The sequence below is a fragment of the Mastacembelus armatus genome, chromosome 5 (genome assembly GCF_900324485.2).
Source record: "Mastacembelus armatus chromosome 5, fMasArm1.2, whole genome shotgun sequence".
NCBI lineage: Eukaryota > Metazoa > Chordata > Actinopteri > Synbranchiformes > Mastacembelidae > Mastacembelus > Mastacembelus armatus.
The window spans coordinates 21025415-21046409 of record NC_046637.1 but is presented as its reverse complement, the minus strand read 5'-3'; the positions used below and the strand labels follow the sequence as shown (position 1 = coordinate 21046409).

General features: G+C 42.8%; 1 protein-coding gene across 4 annotated transcripts in view; it reads left to right on the top strand.

The window, feature by feature from the left end:
• sulf2a (sulfatase 2a) overlaps positions 1 to 20995 on the top strand; it is a 31564-nt gene that overhangs the window by 781 nt on the left and 9788 nt on the right. For 2 of the 4 annotated variants that reach the window (XM_026306050.2, XM_026306047.2), the window contains exons 2-3: positions 6641 to 6699; positions 20541 to 20809. In XM_026306050.2, the coding sequence (XP_026161835.1) occupies positions 20611 to 20809 (199 nt within the window). In that variant the 5' untranslated portion in view covers positions 6641 to 6699; positions 20541 to 20610. Of the gene's footprint in view, positions 1 to 6640; positions 6700 to 20515; positions 20810 to 20995 lie in introns of all 4 variants that reach the window. The other 2 variants (XM_026306048.2, XM_026306049.2) reach the window with 2 other exon arrangements.

The following is a 20995-nucleotide window of genomic DNA, read 5'->3' as shown; positions in this document are numbered from 1 at the left end:
ACAAGGAAAATATTACTTTTTTTTTCAAAGGAAGGGCAGGTCGAGTTGTGGATCGTTTACCTTGTGAGACCTTACCTTTTTAGAAACCGGCGAGGTACCCACCATGTAGCATTCATTCAAGAGTCGCCATTTCAACATTTGCAGCCTCTCCCACTCTTATAGAAGCCTGCACCGATTCAGTCTACGAGGCTGGTCCCAGTCAATGTACTCACTATCAGTGTTTTGTCAATATCCTTATGGGTCAAAAGGCTGTGTCATCACCCAGTGGTGCCGGTTAAAAGCAGCGGAGCAGTTTGGGGGGGGTGTGACCACTGACCTGAAGGCTGAAATATTAATGATAGAGACAGCTGAATGTCCTGTGGTGTTGTAGCAATATGGGTGGATGGATGAACAAATGCAGTGATGGAGAGAAGGGTGGAAAGTAAAGAACCTTCAGGGATCTGTTCTTTAAGCATTCATTATTTACCACGGCGCACTAACCCCCACATCAACTGGCCTCTTTTCTCACTGAGATGCCAGTGGACTGAAAGAGGAGGCTCCTGCTTAGTCTACCTGTCAGCTAGTCCCCAGATATGTTAAGACAGCAGCTCCATGTCACGCACTCCGCTCACATGCGCACATGCCGAGATGTACAAAACATTTTGTTCATATTTGTCTTACAAACACTATCTCTCTATCTGTAATTTTTATTTGCCTGGTTACTCTCACTGATTTAGTGGAAAGTGCACATAAAATCACTTATTTGCACTGCAGTAACCTAAACACACAATGGCTGCACTCACACTGCATATGTTTTTCTTAAGGCAAAACTCACACATACAGATTTGTACTCATTCTTTGTGGTGACATTGACTTACAATAATTTCCTGGGGACTTTCTTTAACTCTAACCCCTAACCTAACCCTAAACCGTGCTGTCACACTAACTATTTACATGGGTGTGGACCAGCATCTGTCCCTATGAAGAAGGCTGAGTCCCCACAGTTTGAGGGTGTTAACAGGTTTTTGTCCCCACATTATGAAGTGCACTCACACACACACACATACACATATTACACCTATTTATTTTGCTCATATCTTTCTCGAATGCCTATTTTTCTTGTTCAGTTGTCCACGCACTCTTTCTGGGACCCGTGAACACAACACACACACACAATCAGGGGGAGTGACGACCTTGAGACCTGTTGATGTTGTTTGCGGCAGCCGTGCTGTGAATACATAAGAGGCCATGTGGGACTCCCAGGCAAATTGGGCGCTTGACATGCCGTTTGTAAAAATGGCTGGAAAATGTGCAGGAGGGCTGGCAATGCAGTTGAAGGGAGACACTGGCATGAATATGTATTGTATGCTAATGCTGCATGCTGAGGCTGTTGACTCAAGCTGTTGATGAAAGCAGAGGACATGTTCCCCATCAACACTCTCAAGAGGAAGTGCTATCGACAAACCTATTGTCGACGCAGCCGCATCGTTGGCCACGAGGGCAATGTGGTGACAGGTGGCAGATATCAGTGACAGCAGCCAAGGTGACACTGCTCAATGGTCTGTGTGGGCCCTCAGGCACCCAGGGCAGCACCAGTATCTGCTCATTTTACTGCCATTTTGACTTTTTCTGGTTAGACACAGTGAGGTTAGATTAGAGGGTCCTAAAGCTAATGTCCCCCATTAGCTTTATTCAGCACTGTCAGAGCTACAGCTTGTTACACCTGCTCCACTTGCTGTCTCTCTGTGTTTAGTAGGACATGTCAACAGCAACACCTTTTCTATAGCTACACCAGGTGGTGCATTGCTATCCATTTGTTTATATGCACACTTTAAATGTGCACATATTTGCAAATGTACATATGAAATCTGAGAAGAAGCAATAAAAGCTAATGGAAACAGATTTTTCCAATATGGCTTAATGTCACTGTAACTACTGCTTCTTCTGCTGTAGTTAACCGTGCATGCCATGCCGTCAGGCACCGTTACATGGCTGCACTCCACCACAAAGACCCAAAAATTAAAAAAAGAAAGCAATTAAATGTCATGGCGTATCAAAGTAATCAGCTCGTGATTGTCTTATATTTTGTGGCTTCAATAGAAAGATGATTTTACAGGCTACATTGAAATATATTTGTATGTATTTATTTAATTACAAATTAAACACTACAAAACGGAGAGATAACTAGTTTTTCATTACTCATTCATTCAACCAACCTCTAGAATACATTAACAGTAAGCTGACAGTAAACAGCAGTCACGTGTTACCTCTCAGTCCCTGTTCATCTGTATGTATGAGCTGCTGTTAACAGGTCCTGCGATATCAGCGGCATCAGAAAATCTGTGCGTAAATCTCAATGTTGCTGCTCCCCTCAGCTCTAATGATAGAGGTAGAGCCGCTCTTTGACAACGCCTCTCAAACAGTCCTCTCTCAAGAGGGTGTAAAGATAGGAGAAAATAAGGGGAAGTGTGTTGGTGTGTGTTTGTATGTGCATGTGATTCAGTATGTGTGTGGGATCTGTCTCCCTGTGGTTTTGCCTGTGCCACATCAGCTCGCTATACACCGTACATGGAAGCGTGATTCCCAGTGTTCACGTGTGGACACCTCTTCGACTGCTGTGTTGAGTGCAGTTAGATTTCAATTTCTTCCCTCTGTATGGCTGAGCTATTGCGGTATTCTCCCCGGGGAAATGTAATTATACCTTGCTGGCCTCAGAGCACGGGCTTCACTGCCCTATCTGTCTCAGGAGAGACAGCGGCTAGATGCCCCTTCTCACTTGCTGTATCAAACAGCAGAGATGCCACTAAGGCCCTGCTATATGTCCAGATTTTGTATTAAATCCCTGCTGCAGTCTCCTCCTCTAATCAGCATTTAGATCCTAGGGTTATCAGTGGCATTTTGCTACAGTGTTGTTACAGCTGTGAATAATTTAGGACAGAATTAACTGTGGTTGCTAAGAGCAGTGAGATTGTGTGATTTTGGAAAATGGCCAAAATCTGACTCAAGTTTTTTTTTTTTCTGAACAGTTTTTCTGTCTGATAAGCAAACTCTAATTATAGAGGTTGCAATTTTTGCTGTAATTATTTTTATCTACAGTTCGACACCCCCCCGCCCTCCCTTCTCACACAGGATCCACCTGGTTTTACTCATGTCTGCCCTTCTTTCTTTTGTGATTGTCTCCCCTCCACTGCTTGCTGTTGACTCTGCTCTCACTGAGTGTGTGCTGAGATGGTGGCCATTAGACGCATCCCATTCTGCTGGATTTAGGCAAACAATCAATGAGAGCACTCAGATAGCAGCAGTCTAAGTGGCCCATTAATGATACAATTAAATGAATGCAGGATACAGTGGCGATACCAGGACATGACAACCCGAACCCACTAAAATAGGTTATTTTCTATTTTGAAAATCTATTCATATACTGGGATATAAAGCATCATCCAAAACCTTCTCTCCACTTTAGCAAAGAAGGAGGGACCATTATGGTAAATGCTTTATATATGTAGTATATACTATACACACGCACACACACACACACACACACATATATGTGCGTGTGTGTGTATACATATGTATGGTATATACTACGTATATACTATATACACTATACACACACACATAAATATATGTTGTATAAATATATACATATATGTGTGTGTGTGTGTGTGTGTGTATGTATATATACTGCGTATACACTGCATTTATCATAATATATGTATATATAATATAATATACACATAATATATGTATATTTATGTAAATATACATGAATATAAATATGCCTGGCTGCCATTGCAGTCATGCCGGAGCATTTCTGTTTTCTGTGTTTTCATTTCCCTGATTTGCTACACTTTCACACTACCTTAATCTTCATTTCTGTGTTCATCACCCTCTCTTTGTCCCTATGTTTAGCCTGGTCACAATGCCAGCTTCCAACTCTCCTTTGCACTCTCACCCCTCCCTCATGCTTCTCCCTCAGGGTGTAGCAGCTATTGTTGTGCTTAATAAGGTTTATGGAATTACAGATCTCTGAAATTGGATTTTCTCAGTCCACCAAAGCAGTGGGATTACGGCTTTAAGGTCGGGTACATCGGGCCACAACTGACCTGTGACTGAACTGCTTTTTCTGACTGCACCCTTAAGGTGGACGGATCAAGAGATTGGCATGCCAAACAGTTCTTGTGAAGGACAGAATTACGGGCAGATTCCTTGTATCTGTATAAAATTGATTCTGAGTCAGACAGCTACTACGTGTGATTTTCTGCTTCTGTCATGTCGACCACTCTCACTCACACACTCCTCCTCTCTGTCTGTCCTCACAACTTTTGACTGTGTTTGATCTGATTCTAATCTAATGAATCTTTTGATCTTCCTCGCGTTACACCCATACAGATCCCAGATTTCAACATTCATCATGGCACGGTTCATTATAATCTTCAAAATCCATCCATTAGTGAAGCAGTCGATTCCCATTCCAAGTTACCTCATCAAAAAATCCAGATTCAGATCAACATTATTTGATTGAACATTAAATACAACAGGAGTGGAGAAGTGGGAGACAGAAGTAAGAAATTAAGTAAAAAATGCACTAAAGACAAACATGTAGTTAATGAAAAGACAAACATGTAGTTAATGCAGCATTGGCATGTTGGAAGGAAGGTAGTATTTAATAGGAATGGTCCATTGTGGTGGCTTAGAAATTAGGGATGACGGATCAATCGGAGCAGAGCCGTGGTTCCACCCTGCTGAAATCAATCAACTTCCTGCTTGACAGAGAGAATGCAGACAATCAAAGAAAACATGGCCTCCAGGTCCCGCTCATTTCCCCTCTCAGTCAAACTTCATCAGGATCAGCTGGAAAAGACAGCTCATTCCAGCCTATCTCAGTGCAACAACGATGAAGTCGTTCTATTGCTTTTATTTAACATGGTCATTTGAGGTTATTGCTTGAAAATGTCATTACGTTTTTAGTGTAACTCTGCCAAGAAGAGATTATTGTAACTAATAAAACATGATTCATTAACACAGGAGCTCTGTAGAGAAAGGAATATTAAATGAAACCCTGGTGTATTTTTAATCCACTACTAAAAATGGTGAATTTCCCCTCTCCTTCCTCTTCATCTTCCTCTTCGCCTGGGTAATAGCCATCTTTCTGCCCTGTCACTTTTTGATGTATCATCCTCTTATTCATATCAAGGACAAGGCCAGGTGTTGCATTTTCTCTCAGTTGCCACGCTTGTCACACTGCCGTGTCACCCGCAGCCTGTTTCGTTCCCCTCCCTTCTTCCTCCCCCTCTCTGCTTATTTATATTAAATCTGTCACTCTTTTATTTTAGCAAGAGAAAAAGAAAGTAAATCACTTTTGCTATTCGCAGCCTGCGGTGTCTGCTGAATGTTGCAATTTTATGTGAATGTCATCTTTGGCCAAGTAAAATCCTGTCAAAATAAATGATCTCTCTGCTGTTTTGTATTGTTGCCACATAACTGAAATTTCTCCTCCTCGTCGTGTCCTTGGCTTCAAATGTCTACATCAGTTAAGATGGGAACATGCTACACAAAGCGAGCCTCGACAGGTCTTTTTTTTTATTGCTCCAGATGAAAAGACAGAAAGATAGACATGCACAGGTGTCTAGCCTCACTTCTTTGGTGCCCATGAGTGACTGGCGGAGCTGGCTTGGGTAGAGAGCAGCTGGGATCAACTTGGCAGTGAGATGCATGTGAGCCTATAATGTTCTTTCACATGTTTTTAACCTTGCTGCGTATTCCTGAGGGGTGTATGTGTGTGTGCGCGTCACAGCACTGTTTCGTGCGAAGCATCTCACTGAAGACGACATATGAAACATTAGATGCTTACGCAGTAGAGAGATTAAAGGCCAGACCACACAGCACGATAATGGATATATTGGTTTGGCTCAGACGTTTACATGCTGGACACTGACACTTCTCCAATCACAGATCAGACAGCTTCACCCCTGTCAACATGTCTGCACAGGCAGAACAAGGCCTCGTATTGTACATGATCAGAATTCGCTGTTGGAGGCTGCTTGGTGTCAGCGTTAGATGGCAGCTTGATGGAAAGTCCTGAGTGAAAACAGCTATTTTTCTGTAACTCAGCTGCTTCTGACACCTAGTTTAAAGCAGTGGAAGGATTCGCTCATCTGTAAGCAGTGCTTACATAGCAGTGCAAACAGAAACAGATTAGTATCACTAGCACAAAAAAGTCCTGCAGGGTGAGAGGTAATTACTGTATGTACAAAATGAGACCATTTTTACTCTCTATTTCTGGCAAAGGTCTAATTGAACCAGCTCCTGAACTATTGCTTGCTTCCTCAGGCGTAAGTCAAATATAAATCTTGTATGAATACCTCCAGATATGTGTGACTATAAACCATGTGGTATGATATCCCACTCGTGGTTGTTTCTCACCAAATCCTCCAGTTTGTCGGTGTTTTCATCTAAAACATATGTGTCAGCATCCTCAGGGTATGTGTGAGGGAGGAGTGGTGCTTGACAGTGGCATCTGGACTGTAGAATGGCTCGTGGTGTCTGTTAGGACAGAACAATACAGGAATGGAAGCACCAGGATCCATATAATATTCATAAGTGGAAGTTGCATATGATCCAAGTACCCATCCTCTCTGGACTTTGTGTTTGCTTACAGAACTTGGCAGTCAGGAGAGGGAGGAGAGAACCTCAGAGACAGCTTGTTTAGAAAGAGAGGTAAGGCTGTTCACCTTTACTCTGAAAATGAAATCTACTTCTGCCCTCTCACGTTTCCCTCTTTCACACATATACGTAGTTGCCCCTCTGATGTTTTTTTCATGCATGCTTCATGTCTGCACAGTTCATCGCTGAAATGTAATCACACTACCTGTGTTTGCAAGGCTCCCCCCGTGTCTGTGTGGTCTCCACCTATCATGCATCTGTTGTTTTTTTTTTTTTAGACCTATCAATCCAGCTATCACTCTGCTGTGTGAGCAGAAAAAAAATCAGGTGCTTATTGTTGCTCCAGTTACCATGGATTCTCAGAAGAAACAAACAACACAGCAGGCTAACATCAGCACTTTATTTACTGTGGGGGCTATGTCACCTCCAGAGGCAACTCATGCATCACTGTGGTTCAGGCGGTCTCAAAATCACATTCCCTCGTTTGATCTGCCTGCCAGTGATTACCATTTGATTGGGCACCAATAAGAGGATGGTTATTGTTGGCCTCGCTGAGATGGAATCTATGATCAAAGAGAGCTGTGGGTGTTGTGGATTGTGTTGTGGCCACATAAGATGCCCCCTCATTGGCTGTCATGTTAAAAATGAAAAGGAGAGGAAAGAGAGTAAAATGAAAGATAGCGAGAGTGGAAGGAGGGGGAGTTGAGGCGGCAGGAAAGACTTGTGAGAATTAATGAAAAAGCTACAAAGCCAAGAAATATTAAATCGATAGCTGAAAAATCACCTTTGCCTCTTGTGGCTTTGGGCTATAAAACAGCTTCATGTGTTTACTAAACAAGCAACAATAACACAGGCCATGTTTAATGTTTTAATTCAGCGTTTAGAGGTCATTGGTTAAAAATGGAAATGTTTTTGTGCAAACACTGTTTTAAAGAGGCAATAAGTCTGCATGACTCTGACACATCACCACCACAGCTCTACCACAGTCCTGTTGGCTGTTCTCCAACAACACACTTGTGCTGCTGCTGTGACCAGAGTCATCCTGTGTGAACAGTTGGGTAGCAGCAGAAGAAGCAGCTCTCAGCACATGTGGGTATATTATGAGCACAGCTGTGCACAGCTGACTCATTATCACTTGCAAAAACATCAGTATGTGCGGCTGCAATCAACTCCCCTTTTTGATTAACAAACAACTCACTACAAACAGCTCCTAATATAGCCATGATAGTTTACTCTTTTGTTTGTGAAAAAAAATCTGCCTGACTGCGTAACTTTTTTTTTTTTTTTTTTTTTTTTTTTTTTGACGGAGCATTTGAGGGAGCTGAACTTTGATTTTCCCTCTTGTCTCCGTGACACTAGCAAGAGTAGACAGGTGAATGATGTGCCTTTGGTAAGCTATTCTGTTTGAGAACTGATCTCCACTTCAAAACCCCAGCATGAGGACAGTATTCATCTCTTTCTCTTTTCCTAGTCTTTTTGCTGGCAGAGGGGGCCTTCGGCAGTGCAGAATAAGAACCAAAAGTCTGCAAGAGAAACGCTTCAAAGGCACAGTTCATCTGCTGAATGAAGACCTCATCAATTCAGTTTTCTTCTCCTAAACCACTGTCCCTTCCACAGAGCTCTGGTTGTTTATGAACGGAGTTCTGTGATATTTCTCATCTATTTCTTGCAGTTGGTTGCATAAGGTGCTATTGATATATTGTGAGTGATGAAGGGATATTTGCCCACAACACTTTGGGGGATTAGCCTTTTTGAGGCTTTTTTTCCCCCAAAATGACTCTCCACGTCCTCCCTGGGGAATGTGGGAGCATGTTCCTGACCCTCATGTTTCATATCCACAAGGCGGAAACTGCCAGCTTGCTGCAAGCCTGCCTTCTGCCCACTGATTAAAAGTCAAATATTAAAGTGCTCTGTTGTGAGTTTGCCCTAATTGATTCTTTCCGCCGGGTGCACACAGAATGGGCTGACAGCAGGCGATACCAGGCTTTGTCAACATTGGGCATGCTGCCTGACGCTCAGGACGGCACCCCAGTAAAACCCCCTGTGAGCGTGCCAACCTGCAGCGCCACACACAGAGGGGCTTGGCACTCTGGCCAGGCTTTAAGTAACAACTGAGAAGTAGCTCATTCTTCTGCTGTGTGTCAGCTCTCATTGGCTGGCTGGGAAGTCGGTTCTCTATTTGTAAGTAAGTGTCTGGCTGTAAAGAAAGTGTGCATGTATGTGTGTGTTTTCTTTCTACACTTAAAAACAATATCTCTTTTGAGACACTTGCATAACCACCCATCTAACTTCTCTCAGCTATCTGGGGCAGAGGTGCTGAAGGGATGTTTCAACTGAATTCAACAAAAAGTCCCTCTTCATTTTTTTCCTAATCTGCACCCTCATGCTGGTAAGAAAATAGCTGAAATAGCTTTTATTCACAGATATGTTTAACAAGGAGTTTACCAAACACAGGACGACACGAAATATGTCATCATTGGTCACCAAGTGAAAAACACAAGACAGCTTGTGGAGATTCTGGTTAAGCTTCATATCTTTTTCTTATGGTGTTTTATCCTCCCTTAACTACAATGGAGGGATAATTAATTGAATCTTTACAGCAGTAACACAGTGTCCCTCTGTCTTCCTTAGATCGAGACAGTGTATTCATGTCCCTCTCTTGTCTGCTTACCCTATGAATTTACAGGCCTTTTTATGTGCATCCTGAATTGTCTTTGCCTCCCATTTATTTTTAATGCTTTCCAATTCACATGTAGGAGAGTGCAACAGAAGTCTTGGTGCTATACAACGTTCATTAAGCACAGACATTCATCCACGTCTCTTTTCTCATGAATCTGATTGACCTTTTTCGCTCGGTGGAATCCACAGTAAAAGGTTATGGGCGCCTATTAATCCCCCCATGCTTGAACAGCTGGGTATATCTCCTGTCCTGTCTTATGCTTTATGTTCCATCTGAGCCTGATAGGACGGTGCAGTTGGAAGGTTTAAAGGTGTGTGGGGGTTGAGGTCAGAGAGCTGGCCGATGGCATGGTAATTACTTTGTTAGTAAAATGACGCTGCACTCTGATGCACCACAAATTACAACACAAGAGTGATGAAGGTGCTGATCAAGGTGCTGCTAATTCATGTTTAATATAATAGAGAGGAAGAAACAATACTGACTATACACAAGAGAGGCCACAGGGTAAGGGCAAGCAAGGTGGAGAATGTTGAGGAGGACATTGTGTACCTTTTCCATGCTTGAAAATTAATTTCATTTCATTCATTCATTCATTCATTCATTATCTATACCCGCTTATTCCTAATTAGGGTCACAGGGATTGTCGTGTCTGGACGACCTTGATGCTTTCCGTGGAGATTCCAATTTGACTTTTCTATAACTGAGTTAATTTTCCTAAGTATAGCTGACAATCCTCTTCACTAGGATCACAAACAGTAGAGAAACAACTAGATCCAAGTTCACAGGTGTTTATTCCCAAATCACAGTACAGACAAGGTGAGTTACGGTGAGGTCACGGTGAGGTCACACAGGTTTGTCACAGGTTTTGCCACAATTAGTTTCCCTTTTTTAGACATATCTGTATATTGTTTTCCCCTCATTCCTTTTTTAAGATGCTAGGGGACCATGTCCACTCATCTCTCTCTCCTATAGATGGACAGGCTTCCCCTGCTCGCCATCCTGTATTTAGTTTTGGTAAACATTTACTTTCTCTAAGACTTATTTTACCCAAGTATCAGTCCTGTACATACTTGGTTTCCTGTGCATGCCTTTGAGGTCTTACATACATGCCATTGATCCCACCTGTTCCCGTAGAGTATTTTGGTATTTACATGAACATGTCTTCAATAACATACTTACAGGATACATGTTCAGCCGACCCATGGCCTTAGATTTCTGGGATAATACACAACAGGATCTGCTGGATCCTATCCCAGCTCTCTTTGGGTGAAAGGCAGGGGTACACCCTGGGCAGGTCACCAGTCCATCACGGGGCCACATAGAGACAAACAATCTCACACACTCACACTCACTCCTATTGGCAATTTAGAGTCACCAATCAACCTGACATACATATGTACATGTTTTTGGGCTGTGGGAGGAACCCGGAGTACCTAGAGTAAACCCATGCAAGCACAGGGAGAACACACAAAGTGAATTTGAATTTTTTCACAGCGCTTTTCAATGTGACAAGTCACGGAATAGTCTCCTGGTTATCGCAGTGTCATCTCCCCTGAGCACTGGTCAATACATGATTTTACCTCCATCCTGTTCTGTCCCAGATGTAGAGCTCAGACGGGTCCAGAGGCTGAGTGGAGGTCGTGATCATGGGGTTGGGCGGTGAAATGTGGCTGGCACACTGACAGACACCTAATGGAGGGTTAATAGGGGAGTCAAGTACCAGAGACCACTACTGTGGCAGGCAGGTGGAGAGGTGGAAGAGAGATTGAAAGGTGAAGTACCATTACAGACGCTGATAGGGCAGTGGTTTAAATATCTCCTTTCTCCCTGAATTTTTTTTTAACTTTGCTTACCTCTATTTCCCAGTTAGTGACGCCACAATGAACTCCAATTTTGTTGGCCTGCATCAGAATAAAAGTTTAAATATTGTTTTGATTTTCTGCAAAGTATTACTTTCCTGCCTTTTATTTTTTTTAGTATTGTTAGGTGTTATTTTAGCAACTCTATTTACAGTATTTTTAGTTCTGATCATGTATTAGATCATGTGTTACAGCACCTTGATCTTTTGTTACCTCATGTATTTTTATTACTAGAAGATTTTTTTTTTGTTTTATTAATATACTTTTAAATGTAATTTATTCTCAAGTAAAGTTTACTACTAGTATTTTAAACTTAATGACTTGACGTGCAATTAATTCCCTTAATAATGTGTGTCAACTGTTGCTAACAGAACCTGCTAACACTGCTAGCTGTACCTAGAGTGGATGTTTGTAACTAAAGCAAGTACATTTGCAAGTGAATATTTTACCTACAAGTAAAATTGACTTTAGGGAAAGAAATTCTTAGCAAAACACCTTTGAAAGTAATTATGAGGGTTTGCCCAAGTCCAGTCAGGCAGAAAACCGAACGAGATGTATAACTACACAGAACAGTGAGCCAGTAGTCTCCTTCTCAGTCAGGGATTGCGCTCTGCAGGAGGTCAGCCCTGCAGGGACAGAAAATAAGCATCATTCACAGTAAAGGAAGTGTGACTACTGCCTGATCAATCTGAGCTCTCATTAAAAGGCTGCCAAGTCCTTTGCAATCTGATACAATATCAATACAGTAGCACCACAGAGAGACCTCCAGAGCTGTTAGGCAAGCCGCTGGCAGCTTAACTGTCATTACCGGGCAGGCAGCTTGCCAGAGACCCCCTTTGTGGGCCACTTAGGCTCCCTGCATGGTCCCAGACACAGGTCAGGCCAGACAGATGGGCTGTTTGGGCAGCTGTCCCAGGGACGAGGCAGGGAGAGAGATGGATAGTAACCTGTAGTGGAGGAGACACCCTGTACTACCTCACAATATGGAGAGATTATGTGGGCAGTGAGAGTTGACTGCGCGCAGTTACACACAGCTGCAGTTTCACCTGAGGCCTGTTTGTTTGTCATTGGTATTCGTGTTCATCATTTACCCTGGATGATTACAAGGACCATCACACACATATGTGTTTAAAGTGAACAAAAGACAAAGTGTTTGATAAAAAGAAAAAAAAACACTCTCTGAACTCTGTAGGGGCTCTGCACTGGGTTTTGGCGTGTAGCCCAAGATTCCTGCTGGGAAAACCACAACCCCTGAATAGTGCTCTGTAGTGATTTCTGAGTAGAGCAAATGGGGGGAATATAAGTGGCCGTACATAGAAAGCCTCTGTAATTCAGATCATTGTGTGGAGGTCTTAACCTCCTGTGTGGTTCCAACAGGGGAGGGAGGGATCAGTGTGTGCGTCTCTAAACCCCCAGTAATCCACTGACAAAAGGGCCAGGAGAAAGATAGCTGGCAAAGGTGGGGAGTTAGGACAGAGAATGGGAGGAGTAAAGAAGTAAAGTAAAGAAGTGGTTGCTGCCTCTCCAACCCCCAAAGGGTGTGTTCAACATTAGATAAGATGGTCCTCACAGCCACACAGACTCCCATCACCCCATGGTAAAAACTGTAGGGCCTCCTTGAAAGAGCCATTGTCTGTCAGTTGAGTAGAAGAATCCACAGTCTATAGAAATGATCACCTCTGCAGCAGCTGAACTACGACTTCCAGCCAGCGTATTGATTTATCTGGTTCTGTCTGTAATTTATTCAGCAGGCGGTCAGGCAGCGGTTGTTTACTGAAAGTTGAAACAGATATTGCCTGTAATCATCACTAAGTCAGGGTCATTAGGAACAGTCCCCACTGCAGGTGCTAATTTGATGATGGGAGAGAAATGGCATGTAATTAAAACACAGCAAATGACAGCTTAAAATTTACAAGTCCTGTGGAACATGATCTAATTTTACCAACCCGTGTAGCTCATAAACTAGAGTCAGACAACATTGTTTAGAGGGATAATTGCATTGTTCCAAGCAGATAAATATCACCATAGGCATTCCAGTAATGCTTTCCCATCAAGCTTTTTTAGTGTTATGGATTTCTTAGCACACCATATTTTGAGAAATGTTTGATTTCTCGTTGGTGCAGTAGTTATGCAGTGTCATGCAGAAGTCACTTGGCTACACTGAGGTCTCAGTGAGGTAGTTCGTCGGTGGAACAATGGGCCCCGGCTGATTTGTCTGTAATCCATTTAGCTAAGATGTGACACACTGTAGGAGGGCTTTGCCGCTGGTCAATAAGTGCCAATAAGAAACAGCAATCACTCAGCAGGCTGCCCTGTCCACCAGCTTGCTCACTTGTTTCAGCTGTCAACCCCTGTCTCAAAGGAGCTGGCGATTGTGCCACTCTTTCGTACGCACCACAAATGGCTTTCACATACAAACCTCAATAGGACAGAAAAGGCAAGGACACTTGCAGACTGCAAAGCGGGCACATTTCCCTCTGACATCTGAATAAACCCATCTGAAGTGAAAACAGCTACGTATTTTCAAAACACCATTGACAGTCGCTTATTCTCTGTTTTAAATCCCTGGAGGTGGGGTGGTGAGGAGCTGAACCCAAGTCAGGGACAATCAGGGCTCTGTTTGTGATTTCGCTAACACCTCCATGTCCTCTTTGGGCTCTCTTGGAGCGTACTGCGGGGGTGCAGGGGAGGAGGAGTAAATGCCGTGACCCTGCTCTGGACCCTGACTGAAGGCCCCCAAAAAAACCTGCAGACCACCACGCTAGTCCTACATGCCACTCGGTGGCTGCTAGGAGACAGAGAGCAAGACTAAGGTGGACATGTGCAAATAAAGGTGAAAACTGGCATCTCCAGAGATAAAGACTGGATTCAGTCAGCAAAGCATCTTCACTGCTGTGGGTTTTGACATTGTTATTTGTGGCATGGCCACAATTTGTGCTCATTATGAGGAATATCTTCACTGAGGTAGTTTGTTAAACCTAGAGGAGACAAAAAAGGCAGACAGTAGCTGTGTGATGTCCCTCTAGTGCTGCTGGAGCCAAACAATTCGAGAACAATCCAACAATACAACACTGTTCATTTCCTCCATATTCAGAGATAATTAGCCTAACTGTTGTTCTCTCCTATTATGTCCTCTTTTTGGAGAGAGAAGTTTGAAGTCTGAAACACAGAGTGTGGGAGTGTTTGTGTGCATCTGTCTGTCGCCCTGCCTGTATGTCTGTGTGTGCGTGTGTGTGTGTGTGCGTGTGTGTGTGTGTGTGTGTGTGTGTGTGTGTGTGTGTGTGTGTGTGTGTGTGTGCGTGTGTGTGTCTGGTGTACATTTATAATCAACACAGAGGACCCAGGGAGTCTGTCACAGCTCTTTGTTCTCCAGCAAGAACACATCACTACTGGGCCTTTTGTTTGAACTGACACCATCATACACTCTCTTTCTATGTCTCTCCCTCTCTCCTCCTCACCCTCATATTTTTTCCATTCACCCAGCTTCCCATCACTCTCTCTCGAGTTGAAAACATTTAAAAGATAATGGACCCTGTGGATTGCGGAGTTACAGGGATGAGATGATTTTTTTTCCCTCATGTATGGGTCCAGACCATGCTCTAACTTTGTGAGAAAGTCTTTCAAAGTATAGCATGACTACCAGAAATCATCTTTTGAGGACAGTTTCTCAGTATGTGCGTTTGAATTCATAATTTATCAATTTGGTCATTACACTATTTCAGTGTAACTCAGACGTACATACTACTACATTAAGAGTATTCACACATTAAAGTGTGTCTGCAATAGTTGAAAGTCTTTTTCCAAAATTATGGTCATAAACATGCTTTTAAAACCGCCCTCATTCTTCTGGAAAGGTTTCCCACAGCATTTTGATTTCTTGCTTCAGTTGCATGCTCCTGCTCAGTCTCAAGGGCATTCGTGAGCTCATACATTGATATTGGGTGATAAAGCCTGTGTTTCATTTCATTCCGAAGGTACGGATAGAGTTGAGATCAGGGCTCTGTGCACCATTTCTATATGAATTCTATATGGTTGTGGCTAAAATATTATTGTATTCTGTAACATTAACATTTCACTTGCTTAAAATTTAGGTGCCATAGCCTTTTAAAATAAAGCTCTATTCCAGGAATGTAGTTTGGCCCGTGTAACGTAGATAAACTTAATGTAGGTGGGTGTGCCTAGGAAAATTTATTCATTCACCCCTTTTCTCAGGGCAACAGACTCACTGCAGGATTAATGATGTGTTAAGTAATAAAATTACACTCATTCATATTTCACTGTCTGGGCAGCACATTCCTTGTGGTATCAGAGGTTAGGGAAGAGAATAAAGTATAAACACAAACATAGAGGTGAACAGTTGAGCAGTAAATGGAAGAAGAAATATTTCACACTTGAGTCTCAGTATCGCAAACTGAAATCTCATTTTCTCTCTTTTAAAGTCTACCCACTGCTTTTTTTTTTTTTTGTATCTGTGTATTCAAACAGAAAATTGCTGTGCAGGTTCTGACTATCATCTTAAAATGCCTGCAGAGCACTGAGCTTATCAGAACCTTAGGGGAAATCTAAATTAAATCTTTCTGATGAATGGAATCCGCCTCAGCATTATCTCTTGTCATTCTTAACTATTAAAGTTAGTTATTATGAAGTAAAGGCACATTCGTCAAAAGAAGGTGGAGGTGCTATTTTAAACCAAAGAGCAGTTGGAGAGTTATTGAATATGATTTTAGGGTTATCAGCCAGGGACTGGAGAGTTTTTTTGGCCTATGCTAATCTGTTCAAGGAGCCGCTGTCTTTGGCCAATCACATAATGTGGGACGTCAGAACATGAATGCCCATGGGAAGAAGACCTGTTTCCCGTGGTATATGCACAGTGCAGAGGGTGCATCAAGCCAACATTTATAATCTCAAGACCTGCCATGACGTCACTAGCTAAAAAGCTTAAGCCTGCCCATGTTTACATTCAGTACCAAAGGAGGAACATTCGTTACTGCAGAGAAAGGCAAATGAGTGGGTTGTGAGATAGTTCAGCACACAAAAGCAAGAAAAAGCACGGCTTGCATTCTTATAAGACGAGACATTACCCAGTATACTGATATCCCCTACCATGATAACAGCATTACCCAATGCTTAAAGGAGAGTTTTAGTTGACTATACTTAACCCTACTTGTCCATGGAGTCAGACAAGCAGAAAATGCTCATATGTGCCATCGCAGACACTGTCAAAGCTGCTGTGCTTTTCCAGATTTTGGTGGCGGAGTATAGATTTGTAAGCAGTGAAGACAAATTAATGGAGGCAACACGGCTTCTTATTATCATGAAAAAAGCATTCCATACTGTATTGAGAAATGCAAATCCGTTCTTCCACTGACAGATAGCCACAAAAACACACATGCTCACATACACACACATACTTCTCTGAGTGAAGTTACTCTCACATAGATGCATGCCTTTGCAGAATTTGCATCTGAATGCCAACTTTTGTTGGTAAATTGAAGGGTCCTTAGAGTTTTTTCACATTCTGCTCAGAGTGAGGCAGCCCAATGGGAACATAGTCACACATGAGCAAAGCCCTGCCAGCCTCAATTATGACCAAAGGGATGGGCTTGTTGCAGCAGGCCACATTCAGAGTTGGATGTATCTATTTAAACTTTCCTGGCCACTTCCTTTTATGTTTTTTCGGCTTTGGGATACAATGGATGGCACATTTCTATGTTGAAAACAACACAGAATAGATTTGCGTGTTTGGTGCAACCAGATTCTGATTTATTCCGTTCTGTTTTATTTTGAAGACTTGGTCTGTGAATCTCCTTTTCATGTTTGGGGCTCAAGCTCTGTTCTTTCCACAGTCCATGCCTAGAGGTTCTTTCCCTTTCTCGCATTTCCTGTGTTTTTCTCTACATCTTTCTCTGTCTCACAACATTCAGGATAGAGAATCCCGGAGTCTGGCTTCAAGCTTGTGGGCTTTCGCCTCCATATTTCATATGCATTATGAGACACTGCTGATTAAATTGCAAGTGTACGCCATGACTCGTCCTCCTTCAGTATGCAATAAATGTCTGTTTTTTTCCTCAGTTTTCTCATATTCTGTCCTCTCAGGGGGCTGCAGATTGGATGAATCAGACTTTATGTCTGTTTCAAAGCCCAAGGTGTTTTATTTATGGAGAAAAAGTACATTAACGCCTCTGCAAAGTCTTTGGAAGATTTATCAAGCACTCTCAGCTTCCTCACTGCCTCACTTGAACTGTGATACATTAAAGTACAGATGTGTGTTGTTGGGCAGTGTAATATATCTGATCTGGTGTGTACTTTCATCCTTCCACTCCTGCTACCGTCGTAGCATCATGCCCATGCTGTGACATGGCCAGCTATGTTGTCACAGCATTTATAATTCAGTCTTATCAATAAAAGATGGGTGGCATTAAGTTTTTATCTGGTGATGCAGTGCTGCTGTCTCTTAGAGCCTCTGTACAAGCGAATGAGTGAAGAGCAAAACTTTGTTTCCTCTGTTCTGACTTCTAGGCATCACTTGGCATTAGTATAACCTTAAATGATCCTTGTTCCTCTAACACGTTTTTAGAAGCTTATTCCTTATGATCTCATATTCTGCCAGCTTACTCCTCAGCCATTCCTCTCCAAGCCCCCAGCATTTAATGAATTTTGCTGACAGTTATATTTACTGATGTTGTTTTGTGAGTCTGTGTAAAATGGCAAAAATTCCTTTTATTTTCGTCCTATCGGGCTGAATCAGCATTGTCATTTTGCAGTTGACTTAGTGCAAAGAGCTGATGTGGGCAGAGCTCCGACAGGAGAATCATCCCAGTTTCCAGAAACAATATGGTTTGCTTTGCATTATGAATATGTACAAATCATCACATTGGTTATGTTGCTGGAGCTTGGCTTAAGTCCAGCTGTTTCCTAATAGTTGCCCATTTCTGTTTTTGCACAAATCAAGTATAATGGCTTGTGTCTGTTTGGATATTAAGGTTTCCTCTGCTTTTGTGTTAGCAGTTTCATGTAGCATCTGCCACCCAAAGAGCTGAACAATGCATGTATATAAAAGAGAAAAGAGAGAACAAAGTGGAGAGGAAGGACTGTGTGTGTGTGTGTGTGTGTGTGTGTGTGTGTGTGTGTGTGTGTGTGAGAGAGAGTGTGTGTCAGTTAGAGCTGATAAAAGCCTGAAAATCCAATTAGTTTTCAGTAGTAAAAGGAAGGAGGAAGGCCTCATGGGACCAATGTTAGGAAATATCCACCACAGTGACATGTCAATACAACACATTTACATATTTGGCTATTGATAAATCACTGTGTGAAAATAGCAGGATGTTTTCTTGTAGATCAGGACTCAATTTGGTTTTCTTCCTTGATGAGTTTTGCCCACATCAGCCTTGTGAACAGATAACTGACAAAAGGAAGCACTGTACCTTCCTTACCACAAACCACTCTAAAAGCAGGCCCAATGGCAGAGGACCAGCTAAATCCGAGCACACTGAATCCATTCTTTATTCATTATAGATTTCCTGGAATCCATTTTTACTGATTCCACACAGAGCTGGTCAAATCTGTATCTTTTTTGTTGTGCATTTCATTGTCGCTGGTGCCAGAGTGGGGTAGGCAGAGCGCTGGCATGATAAAAGAACAAGGACAGTCTCAAACAACACAACGCCCGAAGTCAGAGCGCATGTGTTTCTCCAGGGAAGAACCACATGCCCCAGGAGAAGGAAACCAGAGCAAACACAGCTGCTGCTGTACATTTCTTTTGTGTGTGTGTGTGTGTGTTCCCATATTCATGCAGTGGTGTGTAGGAGCCTGCGTCTTGTGCAGAGCAATACTCGGGAGTAGGATGAAGGACATACTGGATGTGGGTGTTTGTGCAGTAGTGAAGACATTAATGAGCACAGTCTGGACAACAGTGTAGACCAGAGAGGAGCAGGGGCCTTTCTGTTTGAGAGCAGCGCTCCAACATTCAGCTCATGATAAGTTAATCAGCAATGACTCTGCATGAATGAAATATTCATGAGTAAAATCCTTCCACTGTAGTCATCTCTTCTCTTATGTGTTTAATATATTTTAGATTTTTGAACCCAGATTGTGTGTGTATGTATGGACACACATGTTGCAAGTGGGTATTTGTTCATTGGTTCATTAGCGTATCACCATGTCAAACTATATTCCAGTCAGGTTGTTGTTATGGAGGAGCTGCAGTCCCAGCAGAGAGAGCTTGCAGTTCTGTTGTTGTTATTGTCTTCATCTTCAAGCACGGATTGCTCTGGTCACGAGGTTCTTGTAGATTCACACACACACACACACACACACATGCCCAAACCCCCCACCTGTGTGTGAGAGTGGAGCACCTTATTGTGCACAGCGATGCTGCTGCTTGTAAACTGTGTTTATGATCATGGTCATTGGGGTGTGTGGCAGCTCGGATTATGTGTCATGATGGAACAGGCAGAAAAGTATTTCTGTTTATCCCTGCAGCTTTCATTGAATAATAAATGCATGACAAATAACAGCTCAATGAAAGATATGTCAAATCAAATAGGTTTTGTTTATTAAGCCTTGTCATACTTAAAGGTCAGTTTGTAAATGTAAACTGCTCTACCTCATGTTTGTCAAGCTCATGTTTTATGACAACATTTAACCAATACCAACAGTCGCCATGAGGTATTAGAGAACTAATAGGATTGTAGTGTCATTTTTAACTGCATGTGGGGATTAATTAAGAAAATACATTTTACACATACCTGAATATAGTTAACTTAAACAAGAAGAGCAGAATTTGGAAGGTGCTGTACATCCAGAGGTAGGTTGCTTTTAGCTTTGCTGATATTGCTACATTTTGTTTTTCCTGCTTTCATTAACGCAGATACTTTAGTAATTTTCTGTTCCACCCTGTCTTGTGTTGTTTGAAGTCTTTAGAACTGGGGGCACATGTTGTCTCTCCATTCACTGACCCCTGTCTTCATTTTTTTCCACTCATCATCTCTTCTTGTGTCTCTCTCCTTCACCTCTGTCTCCCTCCCCTCCTCTTACTCCACCTCTCCACATCCTTCATATTCACCCTAACCATCTCAGGGGGAAGTGCGGCCTGAGCTGGCCCCAGGCCCAGGCCCATTAGCCCCAGCCTGGCAGCCATGTGCTCATCACCAGAGATCATTACACCCAGCCAATGACACCACTCTAATGCATCATTAATGATTGATTAACGAGCTGAGCTCAGCCCAAACGGGTGCATTTGTATGGAAGAGCACCCTGTAATGGCTGTGCAAAGCTTGCATCTGGTATTTTTACCATGTTTAGCGTGCACGTACGTGTGTTTTATTCTTATCAGTCTCCCTCTGCATCCTGCCTCTCAGGTCGAGTGAAGAAACTTCAGACTCCAGTGTGTTAAACGAAGGAGTGAGCAGGTGACTGCAGGGCAGCGTAATGGCAGGGCGGGGGCTCTCTGCCCCTCTCCCTCTTCTTTTGCTCCTCCTTGTCCTGGTGGGAATTCTTCCAGTGGCACAGGCCTCAGGTTATCTGTCCGGGTATCGCCTCCGGTCTCGATTGCAGAAAGACCGCCACATCCGGAACATCCGCCCCAACATCATCCTCATCCTCACTGATGATCAGGATATCGAACTGGGTAAAATATCTTCCCACATTAATTCTTTTCTGTATGTGTTTGTGCATCTGTCTCTCTCTGTTGGCTTTGTGTCCTTGTCCCATGGGTATGGATATTCTCTCCACGTGTATCCAACAGTATCGGCAAGAGAAAGTCAGCCTAATGCTGCCTCTTGGCAATGCAACAACTGACCCACTCAAAGTCATG